At 42.7% G+C, this 13,901-nt stretch overlaps 1 protein-coding gene across 4 annotated transcripts in view; it reads left to right on the plus strand.

The window, feature by feature from the left end:
* The window catches only part of LOC147019488 (protein EFR3 homolog B-like), a 108,301-nt gene that overhangs the window by 66,555 nt on the left and 27,845 nt on the right, over positions 1 to 13,901 (plus strand). For all 4 annotated transcript variants that reach the window (XM_085894014.1, XM_085894013.1, XM_085894012.1 and 1 more), the window contains 2 exons: positions 3,591 to 3,666; positions 5,746 to 5,910. In XM_085894014.1, the coding sequence (XP_085750140.1) occupies positions 3,591 to 3,666; positions 5,746 to 5,910 (241 nt within the window). The remainder of the gene's footprint in view (positions 1 to 3,590; positions 3,667 to 5,745; positions 5,911 to 13,901) is intronic.

Raw genomic sequence — 13,901 nt, forward strand, 5'->3', positions numbered from 1 at the left:
ACAAGCACGGACAGGTTGAAACGTCAACAAGCAATTTATTAATAAGAAAATAAATAAATAAAAAGAACTTTTTATTTCCGTGAGATAAAAATAAATAAATTCCAAATCAATCAAAATGATCACAAGCAAATAATTAATTAAGCAAAATTAATCACTGATAGGAAAAGACAAAGAGCAGATGCTTATCGGGGATTGACTTACTCAACAACTAAACACAGACAAGGGTACCCAGCAGATCATTCGGGGGGGGGGGGGGGCGGGAAGAAGAATCGTCTCGCTCACCAAAGAGAAGTCGTCCGTCAAACAAAACGGCCTAAAATGTGTGAGCGTGCCTTGTCCGTCACCAGCTCCCAGCCTTGCCGTGCACCCACTCGCAAACAGGCTAGAACGCCAGTCGACGTCACCCCCAAGAAACAGGTATGCCAAGAGCGACCGTCTGACTGGAACGATGGAGCGACCGTCTGACTGGAACGATGGAGCGACCGTCTGACTGGAACGATGGAGCGACCGTCTGACTGGAACTGACGAAACCGCCGTCTGACTCGCACGGATGAAGCAAACCGTCTGACTGGAACGATGAAAGCAGCCGTCTGACTGGAACTGACGAAACGCTTTCAAAGCTGTCAGAACCGCAGAAAGCTGTTACCATGACAACCCGCACGGCCCGCGGGTTATTCCTCACGAGGCCATGTCTGTGGTGCTGGGCGAGCAAAAAGCAGCCATTTGTCAGAATTACCGAGCACAAACGTGAAGCGCTTATAAAACTGTCAACAACAATTATCACTTCACTGTTCAGCCCGATATTAAAAGAAGCCAGCCAGCGTCCATAGAGCTGCGGAACGGGGTGTCGAAAGTTCGATGGCAAAAATGCGGATCTCGGCGTCCGTGAAAAATGGGGGTCAACGTTGATGAAAAAAAAAGGCGGCGTCGGCGTCGGTGTCGGTGAAAGAAGAGGCTATGCATGAATGTGTCTGTCGTCAAGAGAAAAAGTTTCCCATAAGAGAGGGGATCTATTCTTTACCCTTCTCAATGCATCACATTTAGAATCCCACCAGACATGAGGATGGGTCTATCCTGGACATGCATTTAGGGAAATAACTATCTGAGAACCTGGATGTTGGTATGCATTCATCGGATCGGATTTTGAACTCCATAACAATATCTATGATGATATACCAATAATTGTAAATAATAAAAAGGAAAATAAAATTATCCTTTTTATTATTGCATGTTAAGGTGTATAATAATTAATGGGCTGTCTGTGTAATGAAAAATGTTAATTTTAGATGATTTTTTTTCAACCCTTTTCACCGTTTGAGCTCGGAGGGTGGGGGCCCATCTCAAAAGCTAGTGGACTGCGATCGGTCGTGTGGAGGCAATCCCCTGTTATCTCGGGGCCCTATGCAATTGCATGGGTTATACGGCCTTATAATGCCACCTCTGACTGACTGCATTAAGGATACATTTGTTTCATGTCAACGTTCTGCAGACATGGCAGACTCGGCATAGCTACCTACTTGGGGTTAAAACATTTTCTTAGAGCTCGTTGTAGGCTTACTGTCTAAAATATCTGCACCATTAAGTAAACAGTCAGCATTTCAGTGATGCTTTAGACAGTGATCTTCACTATTTTTAGAGGGGGTGGTGCACTTTTGCCGAATGACATCAGTCTGAGAGCCGCCGTACCCTCTGCAGGACTCTATAATGGCTGCTATTAGGCCCCGCCTCCACATTCTCTTCTTCGTGTGCTTAATTGGGCTGCAAGCGTAATTGTTTGTATACTGCAATCATATCCTGATGTAGTTATGTTACTTTTCTGCTTCGCATTGAAACACTCATTTGAAACAATTAATAGCATTGCTTGCAGATTATGATGGGGTTTTTTCACATTTGTGTATTATCGGCCACACATCCGGGGCCGCACTTTTGGCCACCAGGGGCCACCAGTGGCTCGCAGGCCGTGCATTGAAGAACAAGGCTTCAAACGATAAAATCTGAAGAAAGCATTCGCTTACAAAGTAGACCATGAATATTTTTTGGGGTTCTGTGATTGAAGATCTTGCGTTCTCTCCAGGTTCCCAAACTGTCGGGTTTTAAAAAAAGAGGTACCCGAGTTATAAAACTGAACGTTAACAAAAGGGCACTAACTCTGTGTACTGATATAAAATTAAATTGGTGGCATTAACATTTGCTGCATTAAAACAAAACAAAAACAATATTAACGTTTTAACTGGGGGGAAATAAACCTCTGTTGGGCCATGCCCTTGATTACACTGAATTATCTTTATTTTGCTTCAATAATCAAAGGAATGGAATTTTAGTATCAAAGGTGTAACATTAAGAAGACATCTGAACTACAGTATTGTTAACTTGATGATTATACAAAACAAACCAAGAATGGCACTTGGTAGAGTGCGTACCTCCACCAGGCTGATCAGTTTGCGTTTCGTCTCCCAATGATCGGCTGGATCTTCATGCGGACCTGAACCAAAATCAAATCGATTCGTCCTTGCCACACACCTAACCTGTCCACAAAGTTTGTCCGAATCCGTCCACAACTTTTTGAAGCAGGAACCCTTTCAACCGACATGGAAGGAGCACACAAATTATACATTGTAATACTTCTTGAATTCTCAAAGCAAGATATAAAACTAGAAAGTGCAATCAATGATTGCTAGCCCTCAGCAGGACTTGTTTTGTATGGTTTTATAGTATGTATTTTATGGACATACTCAGTACTCACATTCTAATTGTACATGCTTTATAAAGGTACTCGATTGAAAAAAGGTAACATGTAAAAAATGTTTTCCACGTTGGCACATTATCTGGGGACAAACAAATGAGCAGGCAAATGGACCCAAATGCAATACCCTCTCCTCTGGTGAAGGTATGTAAAAGTGCACGAAAGGAGCACTCACCAACAACAACCACAGCCACCATGATGGCAGCAACAACAATGATTACTTGTTATAAAATCCTCTTTATTTTTGAGTTTCACTTCATTTTACATCCTCATTGAGACACAGATGTTTAGACATATGAATCTTTTGTGAAGCACAACATGCTGTCTTTTGATTAAATCCCTCAGCGAGGTGATGGATACTCGCGGCAAGTTTTAACGAAAGAGAACAGATTATGAATTTTGTAAGGCAGGGCGATTTGCCCCACAATTCCACACCGTAGAGAATGCTGACACATGAACAACGGAGCACAGAAAAAAAAAATCAAATTGTTTTTATTCCCCTCCCGATTCCACCTTTATCCGGTTATCGACTGAAACTGTAAATTGCCTTTGTGCATGTGTGCCATGTCTGTACAATATTGGATCATCTGCTGAAAACGAATTGTATCGAGGGGTTTAATGACGGGGATGGGGATCCTTCGTGGAAATGTTACGTGCACCACTTTACAAAATGCCTGTGGCTAGAAAAAATCAATACGCGCTTTCAATCCCAATAATAGGAGGGCTTCGTGCTTTCAAAAGGCTATTGTTGACCGTCATTAATTTAGCTCATGCTTTTTGCATCTGCAATGCAGATATGGAGGTGAAGCACATCTGCAACTTTTTTTAATTCTTTTTTTTTATGAAGGATTATCCCTGATGTTTCGTCCCTGAAACTGCGGACTGAGAAGTGTACAAAGCAGGATGCAGCGGTCATGAGAAAGGCAAGTGTTGCGATCTTCGATTAAACTTTTTTTGAGATACATGTGATGACAACAGCATTTGACACTTTTTGGCTGATTTTTGCATCTCCCAACTCTTTCTCTGTGCCGATCATCGCTTTGCTCTACACTTTGAATTCCCACAGCACGACATTTAATTGGATCATTTTGCAATGATACAGAGTGTTTGTACACGAGAAGTTTTTCCTTGTATTTAATGTCGTTACAAAGGTGCACAAAGTACTTTTGTTCTTCCTCTCTTTTTTTCTCTCTCTTTACTTTTTGTGTTTTGTTGTATAATTATAATTTTTAAACAGAAATTATCACAAGGATGCATGGAAAGCACTTATCTTACTCAAGTGCACAGGTAGCTTATGTTGATACATTTCTGATCGAAGAGAGGAGACGGAGAGAGACACAGATTTTTGCCTTTTTTGGGAAAGATTAATGATGATTGTCTCTATTTTAAGTCAGAGATCATGACATTAGCCTGTTTTAACCTTCGCTCTATCTGCTTGCATCCTTTGGTCACTGCTCATGTAATGCAGTAGTATCTCAATTAAAAATTTGATAGAAGATATGGGTGATGGTGTTTTGCTGCAAAAAAAATAAAAACGATACCATTCTGCTGGCCAAGCATCAAATCCCATTGTTTCATTGCAGATTTACTCATGTTTTTTTGTGAAGAAGAGGAAGTGTATCCCATTTGAAAGTAGCGAGTCTGTTTCATAGTGCAGTGCTTTTGAATAATCACATAACTGGTGTTATTATTGTGTTTACCTAAAACTCTTCATGCAATCGTAGGATGTTGAAACAAAAAGAGTTGTGATATATTGTTTAATATAAAGCATTAGTAATTTTCAGAAGTCAATCTCGTTCATGCATTTTGTTTGCGTGCGAGGTTCATTGCAAGTTTATGTATGTTGGCCTTTTCTGGGAAATGAGAGCGTCGAGATGGAAGCGTTGTATTAATGAATGAAAGTATTCGAAATTATATTTATTTAAATTATTTAAAAAAAAAGTCATTTCATTATGCTAGCAAAATAATTAACTACCAGTTTGGCACCTGGTACACGAGTGCAGCTCACCCTTTGACCTCATCTCCGCTGTACTTTAAATACGTCATTGCTCTTCAGCCGAAAACAGAGGAACAGCAACTTTATGAACCAGTCTTACAAGTGCACAGCACATGATTAAATGAAGTCATTGTACAGAGTTTCAAAGCCAAGTATTGTGGAGTTTCATGATATTACACCTGCTTTTAGTGTCTGTGTGGTATGAGTAGCAAATTTTGCAACTTTTACACGAAGTTTATGCTTCGAATATTGACATGTACAAAATTATAAACTGTCAGCAATTTTATTGCATTGCTTTGAAACGGTGAACCTTTTAAGTTTTTGAAATACTTGAATACAATTTGATTATGTCTTATTATTCTGAACATAAAAGTGTAGGAGCATTTGTAAAAGCATTTGTTTGTATGGAAACTAGACTTTTTTTTTCTTTTTTCCTTTTTCCTTTTTTTTTTTTTTTTAGCTCACCTGGACTTCATTCTGGTGAGCTTATGCGACCGAGCAGTGTCCGTAAGTAAGTGAGTGCGTGAGTGAGTGAGTCAGTCAGTGAGTCCGTAAATACTTCGGTTATGATCGCTTGAACCAAACACGATTTTTATGAAGCTTCGCCACAAGCTTCATATCAGATGCCTAACAAAGGTGTATTGACCGCATCAAAATCTGCCTTAATTAAGGGTTCTACTGGGGGTGGGGGGAGAGGGTGGTTTCACCCCCAAAAATAGGTATTTGCCCTCTTCTTTGAAACTACACATGATTTCAATGAAACTTGACCGCAACCATAATCACCCATGATGTACCAACATTTGTTCACGGCATGAACAAAATCAGGGTCAACATGGGTCTGGGGGGGGGGGTTGAGTGACTGTTGCTCCTGATACAGGTGAGCTTCAGGACGTGCGGTCCTATTACTCTTAATATTATTTTATTTATTGTTGCATGCCAATGTTGGAGTGTTATTTTAATTGCACCTTCTTCAAAACCTAAAATTCTGAATTTTTTTTTTTCAAAGCATGGACAGCAGATATACCGACAACTGTATCAGAGTTGTAATCAAGAGGACACAGACAGGCGCCACTTCAATGCACTTTACAAGACTCTAGTTCTGCTTGCATTGGAACTCAGCAGTGAGGAAAGCGTGCTGGTTGATCTCCTTCGTTTAGCCCTGGCCATGCAGGTACGCAATGATTTGTGTGTGGCTTTCTTCCTTGCCTATTCCCGACCTTACTATTTATTTTAATAGCCTACTATCTGCAAGCGTGGTGCGTTTCTCATAATGTTTCGGCAGCAATTTGCAATGGAGTATCAGCCTGACCAGAGTAAATTCTCGGCAATGGAAATGCTGATAACCGGACGGCTGTGTCCCTGATGGCCCCAAATGGTGTATGGGAATGGCAACAATGTTATATATGTATATATCGTTACCCTCATAACAAATGTGCTGAAGCTTCATCAAGGAATAAAATGACTTAGGCACTTTTGTTATGAGGGTAACGATATCTATATATATATATATATATATATATATATATATATATATATATATATATATATATATATATATATATATATATACATATATATATATACATACATATATACATATATACATATAAAATCTGAAACATCTTGAGTCAATAAGTATTCAACCCCGTTGTTATAACACTCCAAATTGAGCTCAGGTGCATCTAATTTTCCCACCGCCCTCCTCCTATCCCTCCCAACTCAACTCTGTTTCATGTTTTAAAATATAAAAAAATACAACAGCAACAATAAACATCCTTTTCCCTCCTTACCTTATTCCCCACGTAACCACGTGACCTCTGGTACCGACTCTTCTTCCTCCTTCTGCCGACCAACCATCTTCCTATTTTAGCCAACCCACATTCACCATATAGCTTCACGATTTCTTTTCTTCAACCTTTCCTTTATCTAATCTTTAAAAATCAATAAAAAAATTTCTTTATATCTGTTCACTTTTAACCTTACACCTCCCGTAACCACATGTTTCTCCACCCCCTCTTCTTCTTCTTGGTACTATCGTCGACCTACCAGCTTCCTTCTGTGTTTGCCGATCCAAATTCAACAAACACCTGTACGATTTTTCTTCAATGTTTCCTTCACCTAACCTTACCCTATCTTCTTCAAAAAACCCCCCCAAAAAACGGTCTCTTAAAATGTTTCAACTTCCTCTTTCACACGTGTGGTTCTCGGTATTGTATCATAATTCACAATTCTTCTTCTTCTTCAAAAGGCTGTTTTCAATTCGACCTTTCTTTCATCCCGTGTCTAAAACGTCCAACTGTAACAACGTTTTTTTTTTTTTTTTTTTTTTTTTTTCTCCTTTATTGCATCCCTCACGTTAAAAAAAGTTTAAAATCCTAGTTTACAATGTATGTTCGTGTTCCATCAACCGTCCTTTTTATCCACTTTAGTGCCAATTCACCCCAGCTACTTAAATCTACCTCCTCCTCCTCCTAACCCCATCAACTGTTATCCCCTTTCCTTTCCCCTCACATCTTGCCCCTCATCCTACCTCCGCTCTTCACACCTCTTCACTGTCTTCTGCTTCAGTATCAGCTCCTCCTCTGTTGTCCCAAAGTGTGTGGTGTTCTAACATATATGGGCTCCATTCTAACCAAACAGATATCTTGCTCTCTCAATCAGTACACTCCTCAACATTTCAAACATGCTCCTTCCTTCCTCCCATCACACCTCCCTCTCTCCCCAGCCCCTCAATTCTTGTACCTCCCCCTGCCCATTCCCTTCTTCACCATACCACAACCAAGTCTCTTCCTTCCCTTCTCCCCACTTCTCCTATCGCCCTGCTGCATCCTGGCCATGCCTGCTCTCATCATCTCCCCTCCCTCTCAAAGCAACCATCACACTCTTTCCCCCTCCAATCTTCCATCTGGCCTTTCTCAAAAACTCCCCCCCCCTCACCCTTCTCCCTCAACTCTCCCTCACTCCTCCAACCTCCCCCTCCAACCTCCCCCTCACCCATCCAACCTCCCCCCACCCCTCCAACCTCCCCCCTCACTCCCCTTTCTCAAAGTTGCCCCCACTCGCATCCACAAAGCTGCCTCATTCCCCTGCCCTCTCTTCCATCTCATCACTCCTCCTCCTCCAATCACTCCATCACCTCCTCCAATCTTCAACTGCCCTCTGCCCCTTCTCTTATTACTCCCCACTGTACCTCAATCCATCACCACCGAGCCTTTTATCCTCCTCATCCGGCCCTTTCCCCTAGCTCTTCTGCAATCCCCCACACTCTTTCAAGAACTCTCCTTACCTCCTCCTCCTCCTCCTCCTCCTCATCCCTTGTCCTACCCTCCCCCTCCCCTGCACCCATAGACTCCTCCCTTCACTCTTCCTTAACAGTGTGGACCTCAAACATGACATGTCTTTCCATACAGGTTGCCACTGACAATCCAGACATAATCTCGTGAACAAATTATTTCCTCCTTCAAGATGTCACTGACTCCCTCGTATATCTTCCTGGTTACTCCCCCATCCAGTATGACAGACCTGAGCCTCGTGCTGGCAGCGGAGTTGCCATATTCATGAAAGACTCTATTCCTCTCTCCATGCACTGCCCCGACTCCCCCACACCCCCAGGAATGCCTCTGGCTACTGCTTCCCTCCACTCCCATCTCATGTTTATATGTGTGTTGTACCGTCCACCAAACAGTGATGACTCCATTTACATCTCTCTCTCCAAAAACATGGACCAACTTCTATCCTCTCATATCTATCTTATCTATCTCGTTCAACCAATATCAATATATCTTCAAACAATATCTATCTTCCTCAGATGTGATGACTTAAATTGTCATCATGCCAGTTGGTTGGGTGTGGGTACCTCTCTCACCTGCCATGGCACTTCAGCAAAAGACTTCTGCGACTAATTGGGACTGACACAATCTGTCATCCTCCCGATCCGGATCTCCACCAAGCTAACCCTAACTCCATCTCTTCTGGATTTCATTTTCACCAATTTCCCTGAAAACGTCTGCTGGTCTTCCTCTGCTCCAATCGGTTCATCTGACCACATGTTTATCGAAGACATCTCTCTGGCTGTTATTAGAGAACCACATCAGTGTCATCAGTCTCGCAATTCACTCAGGCTGACTGGCAGGGTCTTCAAGCAGCCATTAAACTAATGGACTGTTCTCCCATCGCTACTTTCTCCAACATCAACTCGTCCTGGGAATTTTTCCAAAGAAACTTGCTCTCTCATGCACAGATTTATCCCATCTTGTCTTCAGTTGTCCAACCCTTCCTCCCACCCATGGTTCACTGAACCTGATGGTGAGGCAGTTATCCTGAAAGAACTTGCCTTCACCTCATGGAAGGCTAATCCAACTGAAGGCAATCTCAGTTCCTTCCACAAAGCTCAGAGCAAGTGTGTCTCCCCTCAGGAGAGCCAGAAAACAACGTCTTTCTTATCTCAAGTCTGAACTATCAAACCTGTCTCCCTCCTCCAAATCCTGTTGGCATCTAGTGAAGTCTGTTTCTGGTGTATGTTCCCACTCCATCCCCTCCCTTACCTCTAATGGCCGCACAGCTGACACTGCACGTGAAAAGGCTGAACGTCTAAACTCTGTGTTTGCTTCCAAACCCATCGCTTTCTGTTCCCACCTTACCCAGATTGCAGATGATCCTGGACTCTTTGTCCTTTTATTCTGACAAAATGGAGAGTTTTCTGTCAAACCTCGACTCGGACTGCAACCAGTCCAGACCGCATCAGCTCACATGTCCTGAAAACCTGCTCTGCTGCTCTTGTTCACCCCCTCTCTCTGTTCTATTCACCCTCTCATTTGCTCAAGGTCATCTGCAATCTGCTTAGAAATCAGCAAACATTACTGCCCTGCATAAAAGGTGCAAAAGCAGATCCCTGCAACTGCAGACCAATCAGCCTTCTCACAATCAGCAAGGTTATGGAATCCAACATTGCTTCAGACATTAAATCCTTCATCTTCTTCAATGGCTTAAACTCCAATCATCAATTTGGTTTCAGACCAGGTCACTCTACCCTGGATATGTTATCTCTGCTCTCCCAACGATGGATGGAAATCCCCATTGCCAGACATGAAATCGGAGCCATCTCCCGAGATATATTGCATGGTTTCGATACGGTCTGACACCCTGCCCTGCTCATCAAGTTCTCTTCCTAAGGTATCCAAGGCCATTTCCACTCATGGCTCGCAGACTTCCTCTCCTGTCACAGCCAATGTGTGGCCCTTCTTCATGGAGTTATTTCATCCTCTCTGCCTGTCGAGGCTGGAGTTCCTTAAGGTAGCGTTATCGGTGTGTTTTTTTTCTGGTTTTCATCAATAATCTCTCCAACTCTCTGGAAAATCCTCTTTATCTCTTTGCTGATGACTCCACCCTCTCTATCATCCCATTTCCCATCCCTCAGATCAGAAAGCAGCAGCCTCTTTACTCTCTGCAGATCTGGATAAAATCAAAGGCTATTCCAATACATGAAACATGTCTTTCAACCCTGACGAATCTCACACTCTCACGATGTCTCCTTTGAACGACCGCCTCGACCCCCCCCCCCACCCCTCCAATCTACTTTCTCAACAATCCTCTTGAAGAAGTCCTTTCATTCAAGCCTCTGGGTCTCACTGTCTGCCAAGATCTTTCCTGGGAAAGCCACATTTCCAAGCTGGCCTTCAAAGCCAGTGACTGACTGGGCATCCTCCGTCGTGCAAAGTCCTTCCTTGGCACACCTGAGCTCCTGACCACATGCAAACCTTTCGTCCACAGCCTGATGGAGTTCTGCTCTCCCCTCTGTGCTCCCACCTCTCACCTTTCTCAGCTTCACGCTGTGGAAACCAAGGCCTTTAGGACCATTGGTATCTCCCACGATGAGGCTGAATCTTTGGGTGTCTCACCGCAGGCATGTCGATGGCCTTTCTGTCTTCTACCGTCTCCTCTCCAGTCTCGCCCCCTCTGCTCTGTCTGCGATGTCCCCCCCCCACCCATATTACCTGCAGGTCGCTCAAGGTCTGCCAGCATCCCTCTTCTGGTAACACTACCAAAATCACGAATCGCTGCTCACCTTCACTCTTTCATCCCTCTTTTTATTCCCCCACCTTTGGAACAAACTCCCACACAATCTTCAATCCTGCTCTTCCCTCCAGGTCTTCAAAACAGCTGTTCACAACCACCACTTATCTTCCTCCATCCAAAACCAAGATCTTTTCTACCCCAGTTAATCCACCCCAAACCCACCTCCTTCAAATTCCCTGCTTTCTTTTCTGAAAGTCCCTGTAATGTCCATCTTGTTTTCCCTGTGTACCCAGCCCCATCCCTCTCCCTTCCACAGATATCCTAATGTCTCTGTTCCCCAAAAATTTAAGTGAGAAAAATTTAAATTTAACCCATTTTATATTCAGGCCGTAACACAACAAAATGTGACAAAGGTCAAGGGGTGTGAATACTTTCTGAAGGCACTGTAGTTACAACTCCCATCACATGTTCCATCACATGATAATTATATAATACACAAAATCATGACATCTCACATTAAATATAACATGTCCACCACCCAGCACATATAACCCCAGTTACCAATGAATCAAACTGTTATTCAAATATTCAAACGGTTACTTATAAGAAGTTAACTAGATGCTGCACTGTCTTCTAGCAACCACTGAAAATGGTTTAAGAATTATTTTATGCCTGCGCTGAAGAAGTCACTGAAGGCATGATGTTTTCAGGTTGTCCGTCCGTCCATGTGTCTGTGATGTGTTTTTCGTTACCGCAATAACTTAAGAACAGCTGGCTGAAAGGATCCAAGTCAAACTTGGTACAAGTATGGATAATAATGTAAATATTATCTGATTAAATTATGGGGTCAAAGGTCAGAGGTCCCATTAGGTTAAAAATCTGTTTCCATGCTAACTTGTGAACCAGTGATGGTATTTTGACCAAATTTGGTATGAGTACATATTATGATGCAAAGACGAACTGATTCGATTTTGGCATCAAGAGGTCAATGGTCATTGGTCATATCAGGTAAAAAAATGTAGTGCTTGAGAACAGCTGAAAGGATTTAAATCAAACTTAGTTCAAGTATGTATAATGATGGAAAGATGAACTGATTACATTTTTGGGTCAAGAGATCAGAGGTTCTGTTTCGTAAAATCCTGTTACCGCAATAATTTGTGAACCAGTGATGGGATTTTGACCAAACTTGATATAAATATCGCAAACTATGACGCAAAGATGAACTGATTAGGTTTTAGTCGTGTGTGTGTGTGTGTGTGTGTGTGTGTGTGTGTGTGTGTGTGTGTGTGTGTGTGTGTGTGTGTGTGTGTGTGTGTGTGTGTGTGTGTGTGTGTGTGTGTGTGTGTACACACCATCGAGACTCTTATGAGAGCTAACATACATAACATACAACAAGGGGAGCAGACTTAATTTTGGGCCACACGTTGGCCTAGTTTTAAGTAATTCGATTAACAAAATATTTTGTTAATAATATTTTTACTCTTCGTATTCTCGACAGATTCAGTGTGTGACAAGGACGAACTGATTAGATTTTAGGGAAGATCCGGATCCCAATCCAACTCCTTAAATTTTTTCAGTGATTCTTCGCCATTGAGAGATGGGACGAAAAATGATACAAAGCACGATATTATATAAATGTATTGGGCCTGATATGTTCTCCTGGATCAGGCAATGTGTGGCGGAGGTGTGCTCTGCATCGAGTGCCCTTCGAGTTTCACCTGCAACCGTACGAAATAGCTTCTTATGAATATTGCTGTTGAAGAAAAGCATTCGTACAACGTGGAATGGAAAGCATCTCGTTTATCAAACAATTTGGTGTGAAATTTATTATTATTGATGTCGATTTGTAATTCTAAAAAAGAAACTAAAGTGCGAGTTTGGTTTTCCTTTTTTATTTGAGTTATTTTGGATACATATCATCATGAAGCTGATCAAATACAAACACATATTTGATTTTGAGGAAATCATCAATGAATCTAAAGATGTTTCCACACCTTCATGCATTTTTCGTTTATTCCTGCACATGTTCTGGACACAATCAGACCCGTACATGTGCAGGAATAGATATGCAAAGAAGGGGACCGGATCTGAACCCATGGGTATCCCCACTGTCTGCTGGAGTTTCTTGTTGCAAAACGTAAAGAAACACACACACACGTTAATAGGGGTAATGGTGGGGGATGACATCTTGAAGTCCTGCACGGAAGAGGGATAGCACAGCTTCTGAAAGGCATTCCACATACAGAAGAAGTGAGAAAGATTAGAGTGGAGGTGTGCAGTCAGCTTGAAGTTCAGGAGTTTATCCAGGAGGGGTTACAAGAAGAATGCACATACTGGAGTTGCTCGGAAGGGTTAGAGGGCTGGGAGAGCAGAGCGAAGTAGGCCAGAGGAGAGGCGGTGAAAAACTGAGGCCACTGACCTGCCTAAGATGTGAGAGCAGTAGGCCTTCTGCTTTGCCATCAGCATTAAGAGATTCTACAAAACCTAGATGAAATAGATATGATGCTGGAGTGCCAGATAAAAGGGGAAGCAGCACTACATTGAGCCATGGACAAGGCCTTTCAGATAGGCTTTAACCCCTCAGCTCGTAACAGGGAAGGGCGGGGAGCAAACTATGACGCAAAGATGAACTGATTAGGTTTTAGTCGTGTGTGTGTGTGTGTGTGTGTGTGTGTGTGTGTGTGTGTGTGTGTGTGTGTGTGTGTGTGTGTGTGTGTGTGTGTGTGTGTACACACCATCGAGACTCTTATGAGAGCTAACATACATAACATACAACAAGGGGAGCAGGAGACAAGAGGGGTGGGAGAGGGAAGGAAAAAACTGGGGAACAGAGACATGAGGAGGTTTGTGGAAGGGAGAGGGATGGGGTGGGTACACAGGTCAACAAGATGGACACTGCAGGGACTTTCAGATCCTTGCATGACCGGGACTTTCAGGAAGGAAAGCGGGGAATTTGAAGGAGGTGGGTTTGGGGTGGATTAATGGGGGTAGAAAAGATCATGGTTTTGGATGGGGGAAGATAAGAGATGGGGGCAAACAGCTGTTTTGAAGCCCTGGAGAGAAGTGTGGGATTGAAAAGAGTGTGGGAGTTTGTTCCAAAGGTGGGGAAAAAAGAGGAATGAAAGGGTGAAGGTGAGCAGTGATTCT

The sequence above is a fragment of the Eptatretus burgeri genome, chromosome 9 (genome assembly GCF_056783735.1).
Source record: "Eptatretus burgeri isolate ZD-2024b chromosome 9, Ebu_testis_v1, whole genome shotgun sequence".
Lineage (NCBI taxonomy): Eukaryota > Metazoa > Chordata > Myxini > Myxiniformes > Myxinidae > Eptatretus > Eptatretus burgeri.